The 18,987-nt window shown below is 38.1% G+C and overlaps 1 protein-coding gene across 1 annotated transcript in view; it reads left to right on the top strand.

Annotated features, from left to right (window-relative positions):
• Positions 1-1,942: 1,942 nt before the first annotated feature.
• The window catches only part of OTOGL (otogelin like), a 102,002-nt gene continuing 84,957 nt past the window's right edge, over positions 1,943-18,987 (top strand). Inside the window, exons 1-10 of the mRNA XM_074825887.1 lie at positions 1,943-2,021; positions 2,980-3,019; positions 4,101-4,149; positions 6,285-6,345; positions 8,026-8,124; positions 8,814-8,968; positions 12,174-12,295; positions 13,477-13,682; positions 16,396-16,523; positions 17,147-17,253. Coding sequence (XP_074681988.1) covers positions 1,943-2,021; positions 2,980-3,019; positions 4,101-4,149; positions 6,285-6,345; positions 8,026-8,124; positions 8,814-8,968; positions 12,174-12,295; positions 13,477-13,682; positions 16,396-16,523; positions 17,147-17,253 — 1,046 coding nt within the window. The remainder of the gene's footprint in view (positions 2,022-2,979; positions 3,020-4,100; positions 4,150-6,284; positions 6,346-8,025; positions 8,125-8,813; positions 8,969-12,173; positions 12,296-13,476; positions 13,683-16,395; positions 16,524-17,146; positions 17,254-18,987) is intronic.

The raw sequence follows: 18,987 nt of genomic DNA, 5'->3' as shown, positions 1-18,987 counted from the left end.
GAAGTTAAACAGCTATGAAATATTAGCATGCACCAAATATTCCCTCAACTTTGTTATAGAAAAATAGTAAAAAAAAGGAAAAGCCTGTTTTTGATAGTTTCTGTTAAATGAAAATAGGTAATTTATATTAATGGAAAGATTTACTTGTGAAGCTGCATATGAAGCATGGTGTAAAACATGGTCTTGAGGAAGGGAAGAATCCCAGATCAGATTTCTCAGAAGAGTTTGAAACAGTTTCTAAAGCAAACTTAGCTTGAAAGTAAGATAACACAGAGACTGTAATGGAATTTGGAAGCTCTAATGCTTGGGTTCATCTCAGCTTGAGAGCAACCTAAGGCATTGTCCTCTAAGAGTAGGTTTATGAGAGAGCAAAATGTTGAGTAGCCTCTCCTACTTCCTATAATATAGGTGCCCACATAATAGTTCACAGTCTGTGAGTATGACTACATCAGTGTGTTAATTTGGATCAGGAACTCACTTCTGCTTCTGTTTGCAGTCTGGAGTAGTTTTGGACCACATGGAGCAGACGAAACTAAGCTGGGAGATACAGTCCCGCTGCTGACCATCCCATAGCTAGTCAGAAGTAAAAATAAAGCAAAAAACTTCTTGAAATGTAAATTATGTGAACGTCAGCTTCTCAGATCCAACAGTAATAAAAATAATTCTTAAGAAGTACTCCAATACAGTGTAGTATTAGAACTTGTATCAGTTTGCAATAAGTATCCTTGGGCCTCCAGCAATCCCAAACCTGCATGAGTACTGTTGGCTGCTGTGTGGACACAGGGTTTTGTCTTTCTCTGTGGTTGGGGAGGTTGAGTGTTTTACTTTGCCTTCTCTTCTACTCCAGCTGGGGAGCATGGAAGAGAAAGGGCTAGAAGAAATAATGGGAGAACTTTTTAACTCAGAGAGGCCATCAACTTCTACATTTTATTTGGGTCCAAATCCACCTTCTGTAGCATGCTCAGAGGGTCTCACGAAGCACATCCTAGGAAGAGTATAAGGTTAGGCAAAAATAGGCTTCACACAATAAAATGAGTAGTAGCAGTTTCAGTTAGCATTATATGTGTCTTTAAAACTGTGCTTTTAAATTATTCTGTTAGGGTAAAGCAGGTAAGATTTTTCTATTTTAAAATATGATAATTTTTAATTTTTGTGAAATTATGGTTTTATATTTTAATGAAAATTAGAAACAAACCCCATTGGCCCTCTTGAATTCTTTCTCCTTTTTACTAATATGAAAATGTCATAACATGTTTTATTAAAAATGAAATATAATTATCCTCTGGGAAGCCTTCTTTTGTGATATAAGCAGGCTATAGAAAAAAAATATCTAAAATATTCTTAAAAATCCAGGTGTATTATTTAATGGAAGTTCATGTCTCTCCTTTTAGAACAAATAAGGAATATTAATATGTTAATCTCTAAAACCATCTGGTTATAATTTATACAGTAGCATCATTCCAGGGTCTTGCAAAAATATTTCACTGTAATAAGCAGTAAAGGGCAGCACTCAGCGCAAGCCTCAAAGCACACAAAGGTGTGTGACGACTGAAGGAACTCTCAAACCATCATGACATGGCAACATTTCTATGTCATTGTCTGCTGTGTTATAAAGGGCCGATTCAATTCAGCAGAGGAGTAATACTCTCAGGTCTGGTGAAAGTGTAACTAATACAGACTCTGCTGAGGAGTTACCATGCATTACTAATGAGAGACATGCAGTCAGAAAGTTGTATGCAACACTTGCAAAGCTCCTGAAGCCGTATGTAGCTACCAAGCTTGATGTCTCATTTTCTTTTCCTTTTTTGCATTGCATTATTTTAAATAATGCATCCAACTATCTAACTTTTAAAGGATTTAAACACACTGTAGATGTTCTAAGATGCCATCGTAATCAAAGCCACTATTTTGGATAAATTTCCTATTACTAAGTTATACTGAAATGAACATTGTGGGAAAGCTCAGTTTAATGATACCGTGGAGTATATTTTTGCTTCATTCACTGCTGTCCTCTTTGCAAGGTAAGAACTTTATTCCATTTTTGTAGTAATACTAACTTTTAAAAACATTTTTCTAAATATTTTAATATTACAGCTCCTTCTTTTTCTATCAGTATAAAGCAATTTTTTTGACTCTTGCTGGAATTAATAAATAAAAAAGTTTTTAACACAAGTTAAAAAACTATATATATCACCATTCATGGGTATAGAAACTAAAACATAGCTCTTATTTTTCTTAAAAAAAAGATACATTTTTATGTCTAAATTTGTTACAAAACAATTATTTAGGAATGAAATGCGTTTCTTGGCTTTCTCACCATTATTGTCAGATGAGTAAGCATCTAATGATTTTCAATGGGGTATGATTTTGTTTGAACAGACTGCACCTGCAGTTCAAGCATTTTTAGGATACTAGGGTAAATAATTGCTCTTCTAGTTATAGAAATGATCCTATTTTCTATGTAATACAAATAGATCTTGTAGATAGTTTTCTTGCAGCAATTATAAAGATTTCTAAGGCAACATGAGAAAGAAGGTTTTTGGGCTATTTGTTTGTTTTTTAAAACATGGACTCTAGAGCATTTAAAATTATTTACAATCGAGTTTTACAAGTAACATTCAGAAAATTATTATAGGTAACCACTCTAGAAGTTTGACTCTGGAAAACTCTGAGCACCTCTTGTATTTTATCAGTTCTGAGCCTTTGAAGAACTATGAACTCTTTGCTCTTTTTCATGGTAGCATGTACCATGGAAACTTGCAGGTGATGAGTACTTGAGAGAATCAAGTGCTCAGGAAGGAAAGCATGTACTTCTACATCCCTTGGAAACAGAAAAATATTGTGTAACGATGCTCTGGAAAACTTAGGATCATTAACAAAATTCAATATTGTTGTTTTAAACTTGACAAACTGTTGGTTGCCAAGTGCAGAGTGAGACTGTAGAAAAATAATTTAACCTGATGACTTTTTAATTTACAGGATCTTATTGCAAGCTTTCTCTTTTGAGAAGAACTTCAAGGTAAGCTTTTATTCCTTATTTGTCGAGTCCTACAAACAGAACAAGGAGTGTGACGCAGTGCAAGTTAGAAAGTAAAATATAGCCTTGAATTCAACATGTAAAATGTCATGTAGATGTACATTGGATGTAAAACACACTTTCAGAATGTTTACAACTCTTTTCAAAGAATTTACATAAAGGACATGGGTCCGCTGAAAAATTGAGGTCCTTATGAAAAATTATGCTTCTATGGTCTCAAGAAAGCTTAGAGGAATAATGGAATGAAACAAGCATGAGATCATGATTTCATGACTGGAAAAATATATTAAATGAGTATCCTTCTACAGTTTTAATGGCATGATAAAATCCTAGCTGCTATTTGAAGCACAGAAAAGTAAATGCTATACAGCCTTAAAATAAACATTTTCAATACAAGTTTTCATGTAGAAGCTGAAATCCAAACAAAACCCAAACTAGGGAATGTTCCTGATCCCATTGAATTAAATGGGAACTATGCCATCAATTTCAATGGAAGCATCCAGTCGGACATAGCTTTGGATGTCTAATGACCTCTAATACATCTAGCGAACACACATGCACATCAAATGATATGCCATCTTGAACTGTTGATAAAACTAAGTATGTTTTGTAGTTCGATGCCCTCGTTTCTAAACTTAATCACAAATTTAAGTCAACTACAGCTGGAGAGTCATCTCTTGCTATTAAAAGTTCCACCACAGTATATTCAAACAACACTTGAGGGAACTTGCAGCCACTCACATGCAGTGTCAAGTAAATATGAAGCTGCTTTACAATTTTGTATCCTGTCATGTAAGCCTATTTTGCCTATTTACGTCTTCCCCACAAGCTCCAGGTACCTCCCTGTCCAAGCACAGATTGGAGTGCTGCCCAATTCTGTAAAATGAGACCACAAAAAGAAAAAAAAGGGAAAAGAAGAATCACCCTTTTAAATGTTAACCCAAGAAAGACCTCTTTGATAAAGTGATGGTAATCCGAGAGAAAACCTTCTCTCCAGGGAGCTGCTTATTCAAGTTGCTCCAGGGACCTTTGATTATACAAGATCCTTTTTGTTTTCTTCCAGAAATGAGTTTAATGCAACTCGACAGAAAAGAGATCTTGTAACAGCCGAGGTAGGTTATACCTCCAGAAGCAGGAGGGAGGGGAAACCGTCCCCCCTTTTCTGCTCTGGGCCTTTGCTGTCCTTACAAAGGAACCTTTGTGGGGAGAAGGGCCACGGTAACAGGAGGACAGTGAGGAGGAGCAGCTATTCCCTACCTGCTCGCCCCCACCCTGAGCCGATGGCCTCATGCCTTCACTCACTCCCAGCAAAGCACCTGGTGGGCAACCCACCCTGACGAGCCAACTGACGCACACCATGGGAAATAAAACCGCGATGCTTCTGTCTTTTGTGAGGGCAAACAGAGATCCCTGGAAAGCTGTTAGGGTTTGGTGAGAGGCACAATGGCGGCACCACCAACAAGGCTCCCTCCCACACATGGTACAGTGGCAGCTCTGGCCTGGCCTTGGTTCCCACCGCCACAGCCCACCGCTACCTCAAGCTTGCATCCCAGAAATGTTGCACTAAAATTTAATAGTAAACGGAGGAATCTTGTTCCCCAGCTGGTACATGTTTCCGGCTGCAGAGCCCAAACAAGAGTCATAACCCCACTTGATGGGGGCAGGCGGGAAGCCCAAGGCAGTCCCTCCTCACGGTCCTGTGGGGAGCCTGCTGCCAAATCACAAATTATTTTCTCGGAGTCGCTTTGAGATGTATGTGCCTCCTGACTGAGTCAGAATGTAGCTGGTGTGAAATGCTGTGCTAAGGTGAATTGAGCCTCTGAGGGAAATGGGCCCTCAGGACTGGCAGTGTCCCAGGAGGCCTCCAGCAGGGAAGTGCTGTCACAACAAGGATGCTCTGCCTCCCCAAAATAATGCAAAGGCCAAAAGCTGCTTTCCTGAGGAGGATGGCTCAGAGTAATTATCAGGCGAAATGGAATGGGTCTTGTTGTGAAGGGAGGGAAAGGATCCTCTCTGGCTAGAAATGGGCCATGGGGACCAGGAATAGTTTTGTTCTGGGGGCCTTACAGCTGGTGGTTTGATAGGGAACAGGGAAGTTTTTATGTCACTGTACAAGGCATTAATGATACTTAACCTAACCTGTTCCTTGCGCAGTGCTGTTCACTTTGAGATCCATTAATTCAAACTCCAGACATGGAGAATGACTGGTGGCAAGAGGGAAGAAAGAAATTATCTTACAAGCGAAGGCTTAAACAATTTGTTTTGCTTAGTCATGTAAGCAAGACTGGTGTATACGACTGTTGGGAGCACAGAAGGGTAACTGTTTTCTCATAGAACATCAGAGAGGGAATAAATAAAAACCACAGGGAAGAAGAGCTATTTAAGCAGAGGGGCCAAGCTTTATAAAACAAAGGGATTTAAACTGGCTATGAATAAATGTAAGAGGAAAATATTTAACTACCCGGCACTTCACCCTGCTAAACTTTCCAATCAGACTAATGGGGGCAAAACCCCAGAGTGCTTTCAGCCTGGAATGGGATCAGTTGTTGGAAGGGACAATGAGACGTGACAAGCTGCAGTAGCAGAGTGCTGGGTCAGATTAAGGGCTTCCTTACAGTCTGATGCTCCCCAGTTCCTAAAGAAGACAGGAAGAAGATCAGGCACATTCGCCTTCTCTTTTGTTTGGGATGAACTGAAATGAAATTCTGAAGGATCTCAAGGAGGAATGAAATCCATTGCAGCTGGAGTGGCCACAGTGGGATAATCAGGGTGTGGCACAGAGCATGTTAGAGGAGAGGATGAAATGGAGGGATATCGCATCTTCGAGCTCTCCAACTACTGGTATTTGACCAAAATGAAAAGGGCAGGAATGCACCCTGACCCTTCACTCTTCCTTCCAAATGTAAATGCAAAACTTCCGAGCTGGAGCCCTGCTGGTTTATGGGCACTGGAAGGCATGGAGAAGAGGCCAGTGGTGATCCCACAGCGCACCTCAATGCTTCCCCATCCCCCCAAAAGCTGTCCTTCTCCTCCCCACATGCTGGTTCCTGCAGTTACTGCCTTCTCCACTGGCCCAGACTTCTGATGCCTCCTGTAGCACCTGCGGCTGTACCATGTGCTGTCTGAGCCACAAATTACTCTTCCTTATTAAAAGTCCCAACCCAAAGTTAGAGCAAGGCCTCAGGCTCATATCAGCTCATTTGTAAATCACAAACACCCTGATTTTGCTTTTATGTTTCTCTGACAGATTCAAGCTGCCTCTCCTTGGTCGCACCTTCATGGGGCCTTGATGCGGAGTCCACCAGGAGGTCAGTGCCATGCTCCTCACCCACAGGAGGAGAGATGGTCCTGAAAATGCTGCCTTCCTATCAGCTCTCCTGTGTTTATGTGGGTTGTAGAAGCCCTCTTCATTATGTCCACTACAAAACCCTGCCCCATCTCATTTTCTCATTTTATCCATGTTGAATCATGGAAATTCCCATTAAAATTGCACTTTCAAAATAATGACTTACAGCCAAACCTGAACAGGTAACTAAGCCAACCCTTTGATTTTTTAAAAAAAAGTTTATTTCCATTGCAATTCTTCTTTTCTACCACCTTTTCTGGCCTTGGCAGAGGATGTAAATATGTCTGAGAGGTGTGTAACTGTTTATGTGAAGGGACAGGGGTGCTCAGGCAATGCACATGCAGCTGCTCCTGGAGGACTTTAAGCATTGTACAAGCACATAAAGCAGGTCCAAGTTACAGAAGTTGTTTTGCAGAAAAGTTCATTGTATGCAACCAAACTTTGTTATCCTTCTTGGAAAATACGTATACCTGGGTAAGTGCTTTCTATTGTGTTTTTCCATGTAAATAAATATATGTAATTTTCCAACTCACAATTCTAACAACAACAAAGAAGTTTTCCACATTAGTGCAGTTCTATAAACAGTATTTTCTGCTTTGTCGGTATTTTCAGAGTATCTGTGTATATTTGGAAAGCAATTCTTAAATGGAAAAAATTCAAAACTGAGCATGGAAAGGAGTTTTCACAGTGAAGGCTGATGTTCTTAATCACTGGTAACTTCTGTGTGTCCTTTACTGTAAAGGTCCCATTTTGTTCCCATTTAACATCACTAGCAGCTTTACCATGGCTTCATTGGGAGCGGAAGGGCCTGTTTATTTCATTTACTTCCTGCTTTTTGCAATGTTTTTTTAATCTCCATCAGCAAGACTGTAAGCATTTGTATCTAGGGTTTTAATCCTCCCCCAAGAAGGAAAGCAACTATAAAACCTCATGAAATCTTGCTTTGGGACTACATTTCTTCTCCACTTTTGGGGAACTCAGCGAATGATTAGTAGATGGCAGTGAGGTCTTAGCTTCCAAACAGACTATAAAAACCTTTAATGAAATTGCTTTTTGAAACAATTACTAATTAAAATATAAAACAAGCCATTCCCATGGAATCTTAAGTCTCTGACTCCAGTTACCTCTTAAGCAGAAATAACCTTTTCCACTGACTTTTTTTTAGCATGGGAGGAAGACTATTTATAATTGGTTTTGACTGTAAATTATGTATTCTGGACTGTTCATAAACTGAATGTACCCTTTGCTGTAATGCTTAAGAGGGAGGAGCTGAACATATGTATAAATTATGCTGAATTTAGTCAATTAGAATAATCTGTGTCCTGTGTATTTTGAGGTCAGCAGGACTGGGATTTGGTTGCTTTACATGGGAACTTGACCTTTTGTTTGCTGGGAGGAGGTTGACCTTTTGCTCCTTTGTTAGTTTACAAGTCTCAAACCAAATGAGAGAGAATGCTTTTCTTTTAACCAAGGAACACAAAGGGTAAAATTAAGTAAATGTTAAAACCTGCAGATTGTTGTTGGTTAATTTTCTTAGCTAATATAGGTGCTTATGATTTAACAATAAACAGATATAATGTAGAACTCTCAGCCCGTTTGCAAAATACTGTATCTATTAAAAGGCTGCTATGCTTGCTTACAGGTTCATGTCCTCAGGAGTGCCTTAATGGAGCAGCCTGCACAGAGGCAGGTGACTGTGACTGTCAGTTATTTCAGGCTCAAGGAAGCAGGTGCCAAATTGGTAAGTTTGGGGCCAAAAGAGTCAAGTTTTGCTTGACGGGAGATTTAAGGTGTAGGTTTTTAAAACAATACTGTTAACAGCATATTTGTGATTCCTCTGTAGTAGGACTGTCATTCCACTAGTAGCTAAGAGGATTAAAATGATATGCATTAGGGATATATATAGAGCAACATCAGGAATGCCTACATTTTAGCACCTGGTCTGTAATGATACATAGATAACAGATAGATCACTATCTAGTACATCAGTAGCTAGCCAGCTGTTCAATAGTTAACTGAACAACTAAAAAGTCACTGCATTTTTCTAACAAACAGTGACTTACTGCAAATAAAATTACCAACTATTTCAGTGCACTGGTCTCTGGAATCTGCTGCGTGTAGGGATCAACAAGAATTGTCTTCCAGGATCTGCAGCAGATCTAAATCCCTTGCCTCTACTTATAATTAAAATGTCTCCACTGAAGCAAATAAAAAACTTATGATCGCACGTGACTAAAACTGCAGCCTAAAGATTAAAAAAAAGTACTGATTTTATGTAAAGTTGAAGAAATGAGGTTATCTTTTGTCCTTGTTATGTATTTCCTTTTTAAGCTCTTATTTCCTGTCTGAGCTCTTACTTTTGTATATGCTGGTGACACCTGTCAATTTTTGATTACCGTGCCTGTTGTAAACTCAGTGTGTTCTCTCCAGTACCTAACTCTGGTAAGGACAGAGATGGAATTTGCAAATCGTGGGGACAGTATCATTTTGAAACATTTGATGGCATCTACTACTACTTCCCAGGAAATTGCTCCTATATTTTTGCAAAAGACTGCAGTGCTCCAGAACCCCAGTACACTGTCTGGGTAAGTATGTGAGCATACACTAGAAATAGCACACTGACTATTGCTGTATTACAGGATTTATTTTTCACCATAAGTAAAATAAGTAGAGAGACAATAAATGGGTCAAACTGTTGCATTGCTTACTTAAATATAAAACTATGCTGCTGGAAAATGTCTAAGCGTATGTGCAGTGACTCAAAACACCAATGAAATGATAATCAACAGAGTCAGTATATTAGAAATAGAATTTCTTACTCCCCCTATCCTAACAAGGATTTCTGATCTCTCCTTTCTGGGACCAAAAGTGGGTCTTAAAGTAGACCTTGGAAACTTCAACAAACTTTAGCTGTCAGACTGTTAAAAAACCTGAGTTGCTGAGTAAAGTGCAAACAGGTATCACCTGCTTGAATATCTGGGCACCCAAGCGAACTGGGCCCCAATTCACAGCCATCACACTTTGGAGAGCTGCCTCCCCGGCCCACAGAAAACTGTCCCCTCTGGGGATTTGCATTCTAATTTTGGATTACCACTACATCATGCAGAGAAGATTAACAGCTCAAACATCTTAATCTCGACCTATGTATGGGAGGCACTCTTTTTAGTAATTTCCTCAAATTGCTGAGTATCCATGGTTAATGACTTTGGGTCATGGAGAGTTCAAATTTATACCTTCTTTGAAGGAAGATGCCCTATTTATCAGGCTGTTAGTTATTGTGGGGAAAGGACATGAGTTCATTTTGTTACTTTTTACACAATGGTTGGGATTTGGTGCTGATTGGGCAGGAGAGAAGGGACAAGAGGCGTCCTAATTCTGAGCCCTGGTGGTCACAGTGCTCACACGGGCAAGGGTAGACCTAGATGTTGATTTCTGCTCCAAGGACTAGTTTTCATTTATAATCACATGACCTCCTCTCCCAGCAGATAATAACATCTAGTGAAGATAAATCTGACATTAAAACTGCCGTTTCTATTCACTCAGGTTACAGACAGATGCTGTTACATCTGCCTTCCATGATTTCATTTTAATTCTTTGGATTCTGTGTGCAGCTATGACCTTTTAGGAGTTTTCAGAAAATGCTGTAGCAAAGCTCAAGATTATATTAAAATCTAGAATCCATATTTCAGTGGATTCCAGTTATTCTGGAAAGAGATAAACTACCATTCAATTGCTGGAACAAATGTCATGTTTTGCTAAAAACTGGAAGTGTTTACTCAGAAAAGTCATAATTAATGTTGAAGCACTGCAGTCACTACAGGCTGGGCAATGGAGAGCCAAGAAACTTGCCAAATCCTCACATTATGTCTTTTGGCTTTAGCAATCCACCTCTCTAGAGGAGAAGAAAACACAAGAATTATTTTGATTTTCCTTGATTGTGTTTCTGTCTTGGGCCAGGTTTACATAGAAACCATCTGTCAATACTAGTAACAGTTAAGATGTCTTTAATTATGATTATCTTTATACATGTAAAAACTCTAATGCTTTTCCTGGTTTGGTTTATTTTACTCAAACAGTAACTAGTTTTTACTTCCACGATTAAGTGTCAGTTTAGGAAGATGAATTCAAGCATGTGTTAGCACTGTATGTGTTTACCAACCAATCTTTTCTACAAGAGCGATAGCTCTAGTTACTTTTACAGCCTCTATTACTACCTTGGCAAAATGTTTCCCAATTACTAATCTATTCAGCTTCACAGCACTGTCAAGTAAACTGGTAATGCAACTCCCATCCTTCTCAGAGAACGGTGACACGCACAGGCATAGGAGTCATATATGAGGTATCTAAACTCTGTCTACATTATAATTTAGGTAATAGATACCTAAGATTCACAACACATTCCCCTCTCTCCTCAGTGGTGTCTAAAATCAGCTCACAGGCTTTTGAAACATTGTAGTCTAGGGCATCCCACAGGTTTGTGTGGCTCAGCCTCACTGAGATTAATGAAAGATGTTGAAGTTTTGCTCAAGGCCTTGGAGTATGTATGTGCTTAAAACTCACTTAGGCTAGACAACGTAATTCAAAATTTTGTAGTAGTTAATTGGTTACAGCATATGCACAGAAAGTTGGAGACTTATATCCCTATCATCAGTCAGGGTAAACCTGAACCCACAATTTTCAAGTCCTGGGGGTACGCCCTGGCCAACGAAAGCTGTGTGGTCTCTGGGGACAAGGAACTTCCTGCAGGAGTTGTGCTCTGCCATGCCGAAGGCTGGGAATACAAAGGAGGTCTGACTTCAGGGGGAGCCTCCTTTTTGCCACGCTATAAAAAGGAAGAGTGCTGGCTTATCAGGCCTGTTCCAGTGTCTGATTGTGGATTTTTTTATGCGAGATCTACTTCAATGCCATAAAACTGTAGACATGCTGAGATAGGAATTGCATGGTTTTCACTTTTGGAAGCATGCATTTAAGGTCTGTTTAAGACCTCTCTCTAGTAGTGGACAGTCATGAAAGTCACACATTGCCAATATCTGAGACACATAGTTTTGCAAATCTCTCTCTGGCTGACTGAAACTTGTATTTCCATTGCTGTGTTCAAACTAGAGAAGCTGATGTACGATTCAAACCAGGGCTCTCATATATATATATATATATATAATGGCAGATTTCAGAAAAGCCTGCCCTTCTCCATTAGCAGGGCTGAAAAGCCAGTGTACAACGGGTTTTAACAGATCCACGTACATTAGATGCTTGCAGTAATCTGTGGGAGCACTCCAAAATCTCAACAAATCCTTCAAGAAGACATGTTGTAGTTCAACTGGTGCCAGTCTCAGCTGGCATGGAGAATGCTAGTATTATGCTGAGATTTTGTACTGGTTTGTAGTCCCCTCTTATAGATCAGACCTCTAGAAACAGAGCAATAGGGGTGTCTCCTCAGTGCAAATAACAAGCTCCTATGTTGGCAGTTATAAGCTAGCTCACTACAGTGTTTCTCAAGTTCATCTACATAAAATACCTGAGTATTTCATCCAGTATTTAAATGACTGTCTTGTGATGCTTGTGCTATTGAACAATTGCCGTATTTCTCAGTAGTACCAGGTAGCGTGAACTTCTAGTTTTTCATATCTTTGTAATTGTGACTTTTTAATATTCTACGTATTTATTTGTAAAGCTCTTTCAGTGATTGGTGCATGGAACTGTAAAATATCATATATGAGTTTATGAAAAATTGCATGAAATTATTGAGAACAAACATTTATTCTTATTGTGTGTATGTTTTTCCCCTCTAAGGTTCATAACAGTCCTCACTGTTACGGTTCAGTATATACTTGTCAGAGGTCTGTTAGCTTATTTTTTTTAAACCGAGAAGAAATAATTATTTCAGGACATGAAGTAAGAAAAGATGGAATCAGGTAAGTGTTCTAATGATGGGTTTTAACATTTTACTGCAAAAACATAGTGTGGAGTTTGGGAAATTGATTCTTTTTACACCAGCCAGGGAAAATAATTTGATGTATATCCTTATTGATCCCTTGCTGTTTTTTATTGAGGCTGATAGAGCTCTAGTGTGAGCAAATGTAATGGCGCTGATGTAATACCCGAGTGAGGATAGCATACACTCCACACATGAACCATGTGTTCAACCTCTTAGCTGTAACTTAACAATTACCCATCCCTACTTTGTATAGACAAAGTCTGCATCACACAGTGCTAGCTAATCCTTGGTGCATCCTGATACCATTTTGAACAAGGCAGTCATCATTTATTTCTGGTAGCTATACTTAATGTAAGACATAATCTTCTTCTAGACAAGTCTGAACTGGTTGAATAAAAGATCTTAAGTCCCCTTTGCCCCTTTGGGGCAAAAACTCCACAAAACATCTCTGAGGTACATCAACCCCCAAAATTTACCAGCTTTTTTAAAAAAATGAAAAGAGGAGTTCAAGGCTATCATAAGTATGTTTTACTGGTTTACAGAAAGTTTCAAAGAGTTGTTAAAGGTGTTCTTGCCATCCCCTTTGATGTAATGGTACAGCCATTAACATCTGAGATGGATAGCTACAGTGATACTGTTCATCCCAACAGAAGCAACTTTGGAAGATTAGAATTAGATCTGTGCTGGAATATTATTGTCCAGTGGTCTTTGGCCAAAGGAGGAAGATATACAGTATTTCAGTCAATGGTATTTTCTGTACTGTAAGTTCCTCCATTTGCAATGGTGACCCAATGATGACTCTGTGCCCAGAAGGGCTGCTGGCAGTCATAGTGTCACATAGCTCCTTGTGCAATGCTCGTGAAGTCACGTATTCCTCAACATGCTCCTGCTGAGCTTTGAAAATGAAGATTCATTATTATGTCAGGCTTATAACTGGTACAACTGATAGGTCTATAGAGCAGAAAAGCATTCATATTTGATAGTCAATATAGAGAATTAAACAGAAGAAAAGATAGTAAAAACATGATGAATTCTTGAATGGAACTGTCTGTATACACCTGGGAAAAGGGGCTTAGAAGATGATGTTCTATGTGGTATTTTTCTAGCACTAACCTCATCTCATCTGAGATCTTTGAAGCAGGCTGTTTATTTTTCCAGATTAATGTTGCCTCAGACAGTTGGAAATGCTTTCCTTGAGAGACTGGCTGATTATATTCTGGTGAAGACTACTTTTGGATTTTCTCTTGCTTGGGATGGAAACTCTGGCATTTATATTAAGCTGACAGAAGATCATAAGGGAAAACCTTGTGGCCTCTGTGGAAATTTTAATGGCAATAAATATGATGACCTGATACTACAAAATAGTAAGTAAATAACTTGGAAATACACACTTACCTTGTGTGAACAACTTCTATATTCACTTTAAATATAATACTGTAAAAAGGCAGAGTCCTGTTTCATTTATTTCAGTAGAAAATAGAATATCTGCTCTATTCTTTCTCATCATTAAAAATGCTAAGGGAAAAGTTCCTAGTTCAAGAAATTATCTATATGTATGTTTAAGCCTTTTCTTGCTCAGCAAAGCACTTGGGGTATGTTTATCTTAGCTGATGAAAGTGCCTTCAAATAATAAATAAATAAACAAATGCTTGTGGTTTTTTTCTCTGTTTAAAGATGGAGGGAGAAGGGAGAAGGGCCAAAATATTAATATTTGGAAAAAGCACCATCTCGAGTCCTTCGTTTATATGAGCATCATAAAAATGATAGCTGAAATATGTAAAATTCAAAGCTGTTTCCAGGGTCCTTGTATCTCTTTGTTGGTACTGTGTATTATGGGCCTCCAGCTACCCTGTAGGATGAGGAACTGCCCAATGCTGCATCTGAGGCAGAGATGACTTGCTAAGCTGGTAGAAGATTCTGTAGTCTATGCAGGGAATACTTTATAGGGACTTTTGTCCTACTTGCAGCTAGTGTGAAAAAAATAAAAAAGAACAAGCTTGAGAATATGATGAATATTTTTCTCAGTCTCTGATAAAAACAAAGATAGGACTGTTTTACTGTTACCATTAATTGCTGACAGAACCTAGTCCCAAGGCCCTGCATATTCTTAAATCACAAAAGTTATCTCACTGTAACTTTTCCCCCCCTCCTCTGTTTTTCCCCATTTTTTATGGTCAATAGTGGAGCTTTTTGACTTTCTAAGTGAAGGAAGATGAAGTGTACCTATCTTTGTATAGTCTTTAAAAATCATAAATTTTTCATATCTCTTCTGTCATGAGAGCAGTAATTTCCCCGCTTCATGCATCAACTGCATACCAGAGTATGGTATGTTTAATAATTAGTTAAAACTGGTGATCTGTAAAAATGGAGAAAAATGGAATTTGGAGGGGATAGTGAATTCACATGATCTCTAAAAACCAGTAATTTCAGTATCTTTAAATATATTATCTGTTATAAAAGACTTCCAACTCTTCTAGCATTTCTTCTAGCATTTTTCTTTATCAGAAATGATAGTATCATTGTAGTGTACAATCAAGAGTGCTATGAATCCTTTTAACCTTGAACCAGTTTCCTTGACTCAGTGCAAATACAAAGCATGAAGCTCTGCTATCTTCATAAGAATAGACTGCTAATTCAAATTGCTTCAAAACTGCAACATTTTTCTAAGTTTTTCCAAATCTTATAAATCATTTGGGATGATGATTTATCTTCCCCAGCTAAACTACTTCCCCCAGTAGTGTAAGGGAAGCTCTTACATCTATCCTGAATCTTATGGAATCTGAATGCTCTCTATTTGCAATGACCCAAATAAATAAGTTGCTGAGAGGCATGTAATACTCCATTACAAAGCACAGTTTAGAAACAACCTCCTTTTCTGTTTTCTTATCTTCATCTTTAATGGCATCTTTGTATTGCTTTAATATACAAGGCTGTATCTGTGTGTAGAACTGTTTCAAGGACAGTGATTTTATTTTGTGGCATTTTTTGAGGACTTAGAAATTTTTTTCAACCCATGTCAAAATGTAAATAAAATATTTTTAATGTTTTTGCAGAAGCAGAATTATGTCAACAGGTTTACCTCTAGATCAAAACCCAGCTTTTTGTTTGGGAAGGGTTTTCTGCGTAAAGAACTATTCTGTCAGAAAGAGAAATATTTTAAGTCTCCCTGGCTCTTCAGTAAAATTGACTGGTGGTTAGGATCTTATCTTTGTTTATTTGTGGAGATCCAAGTACAAATACCTGATTAGCATGCTTTGGAGTTTTCCACTCTGCAGAGTGTCAAACGTTGTACATTCTGTGCTAGAAGGAGTTACATTAAGTTTTGGATAGTACAGCTCTGAAAAAAACTGTAGCCGGTTTCATTTCAATACTGTATTTCCTAAACAAACATAGAAACAGCTAACCGTAGCATAGATACCAATTACTGTAAGGTTCTTCAGAGTGGAGGCAGTATACGCTTTTTAAAATACTTAAAGAAAATGTAATATTTATTTCTTGATGCAAAAATATGGAAATTTGGCTCTGTTTCCTTACTGCCAACCTTCTTGTATGTTCATGTATCTTCCTCAGCCTGTTGCCATGACTTCCAGCCATGTATCTTGTTCATTAATTCTCCCATGCCCATGCTGTGAGTAGAGCTGGGCACGTAGTGGTGTGTTTGTTGTAGGGCTTTTCTGCAACAAAGGAAAAGAAGGGAGATAATAGTGCTAACTGACCTTTGTGAAACATGATGAAAGCCTTAAATTGTTTTAAAGAAATGTATTTTTTCTTAAGTATTTAATGCATTACGCTTGTCCTTATTTGTATATTTGTTATAAAATTGTCAGTGATTGCACTTTAAAAACCCCAACCAACACCTTGTTATATATTTTTTAATCTTTTTTTTTTTTTTAAATGTAGTATAAAACACTACCTGAAATTAAAAAAGAAAAAATAACATTACCACCTGTACTCTGAGCATATCTTGTAACGGGTAATGAACACATTGAAAAACTACAAGAAATTTCCAAGCTGCCTTTTGTGTTTGTGTTGACAATTTTTTTTCCTGGATGCACTTGCAATGTTTTCATGCAGTAGGTGAATATACAGAAGACATTGCTGAATTTGCCAATAGCTGGGCTGTGCAAACATCAGATGACGTAGCTTGTGTACCTACTGCCTCAGATTTTTCCAGTCCTTGCTCAGCTGATGCAGAATCCACTGAGGTAAATTAATCATGTTTTTTTATATATATATAAATATATATCTTCTTAATCTTCACTGCCTAGTGATGGTTCAAGAATCTAGCTATATACACCATGTTGAAAAAAGCCTTAAATGCACTGAGGCTTTGAGAAATGGAAGATTCAGATCAGGACCGTTGCTAGGGAATGTCTGAAGGTCTTCAGATTTTTAGCTTAAAAGTACAAAGGCTCAGATAGGATGTGCCAGGTGGCACAGGTCTGCTGGCAGAGCTTTTCATTGCTGCATTAAACTTGGGTTCAGTTTCCAGTCCTGGCATTTTACACCTCATTATTTCGGAAATTGTGAAATACTGCAGAAGTAACATACTCAGCTTCTGCACTGACACAAAATGCTTTTTTTGTCATTTCACACACTTTCTTCCCAGCTGGTTTAGGAGCAGCATGCAATCAAGCCAGCCTAGGCAGAGAGGACAAATTTTAGGAAGAATAATAAAGGAGACATAATAATAAATTGAGACTGTGAGATTCTCAAATTTTAACGGGGATATAAAGGACCCTAGATTAGGGAAACAAAGCTAAAAAGAATTATGCTTGTTCAGAAAGTGTTTGCTAACTGTCGTTTACCAATTCTCCTTAATGTGCAGGATATATTCTTCAAGTGCCAAATATTCCTACAGTTTCCTTTTCTCAGCTGTCATGAAAGCATAGATCCATATTCTTATATTTCTAGCTGTATGAATGATCTTTGCAGGTAAGACTGGAGTTCTTGTGTATTTATTTTTGACGCATGAAGTGAATGTTCACTCTTTTGTTTGATACCAGAACTGAGCAGCATTGAGGGAAGTTAAGAGGAACCAAGTTCAAAGCAAAAGAGATGGGGTTTCTCAGTGGGTGATTTAGTGTAGAAACAAAGGGCACAGAACCTGCCTGCCAAGGGATATTTTGATTGCTAAAGGTTTGCATGGATTCAAGGAAATACTAGACAAACACATGGAAAAAGAAATCCATGGAGGATCATTAATGACAAAAGAGGAGCTGCTAGTCACAAAAAATCTAAAACCTTTACCTGGAGGTCTTGAATTAAAAATATGTGGAGATGATACTGGAGGGAAATATCAATGATACTGGAGGAGCTGGACCATTTGTCTGACACAGTTTGACTGTTTCTATAAGCAACCACTATGGTTCAAATTAGTAGAATTTTTCAAAGTAGTTTTATTTATGTAAATTCAGAGTTGTCAAAAGAAATTAAACTCTCATTGTCTTTGGTGGGAGTTCAGCTGCTGGCATTATATGCAACCTGGTGTTTTTCCCTTAGCACTCCAGACTCCTGTTTAGTTCTTGTCATTCAAGTTAAGCTGGTGTTCCAGAGTATAACTGAATAGATAACTGAGCAGTGTACCATTTCTTTTGTAGCAGGGTTTTTAAATTAAGAGGTAATTGTCATAAATGGCAGGATTTTTACTAGATACTATTATGGCCTTCTCAGAGTATCATCAATTTAATCAAAAATATACAGAAAGGATCACAAGACTAAAAGTAAGAATCACTCAGTATAACCCATTACAACCCATTAGTTCATTTTGGATGAATTTTTAGTTTTCTGCTTTACCATAAAGTCAAGATGGAAGAATTTGTGTTTGTAGGCAAATCTTCAAAGTGTGCTTCTTGAAGTTTATGATCTGTACATTGATTTCACTCAGAGAAGAGATGAGTTGCCTCTGTGTGGTCTCTTTGTAAATCAGGAGTTTATTGTGACTTTTTCTCAGTAAAGGAAGAAGAGTGAAAAGCAAATTTTCAAATGCAATATTGCATCAGTGTCATGGTGTGAAGGTGGATTTGATTTTTGTCAACATGCGTATGTGTTGATGTGAATGGTGTGAACATTAAAAACCTTGAAGGAAGTTTCTGTGTGTCAGAACCTCATTAATTTAGGCTTATTTTGTTTATAAAAGAGACCTCTCTTCTTGTGGCTTAGTGTCAGTTTATGAAGTTTGTTGTGGGGCCAACTATTCTTTCTATTAAGACCCATTTAATTGGATTAGATAAGGAGAGCTGGAGAGATTCTGATCAATGTAACAAAGAGTATGGTGGTGTCTGATTTGATAACAGATGTGTTGAAAGCAGAATACGAACACAATATAATACATTCTTAAGACCATTAATTTTGGAAGTATGATCTTGTGTGCTGAAAGACAAACTCAGATGATCTGTCACAGTCATTCTTATAATAGAAACGTCACATTATGACCAGTTCATTTTGGCATCAAGTCCTCCACAGTGAGTGATGGGAGTTGTTGAACTTTCACAGTAACAAAAGGTTGGTGGTATCTCGCCTTATGTGACTTACACCTGAATAAAATTTGAGCTTACCTAAACACTGATGAATGTCTCTTTACTTGATCCTGTCAAAAGTGCACTGTACAGGTTCTTCTGTATAGACTAAGGCAGAGATAATGCCTTTGACCAAGGTCATGCTGTAAAT

This window comes from Strix aluco, chromosome 5, assembly GCF_031877795.1.
Source record: "Strix aluco isolate bStrAlu1 chromosome 5, bStrAlu1.hap1, whole genome shotgun sequence".
Taxonomy (NCBI): domain Eukaryota; kingdom Metazoa; phylum Chordata; class Aves; order Strigiformes; family Strigidae; genus Strix; species Strix aluco.
This window is presented reverse-complemented; position numbering and strand designations above follow the sequence as displayed.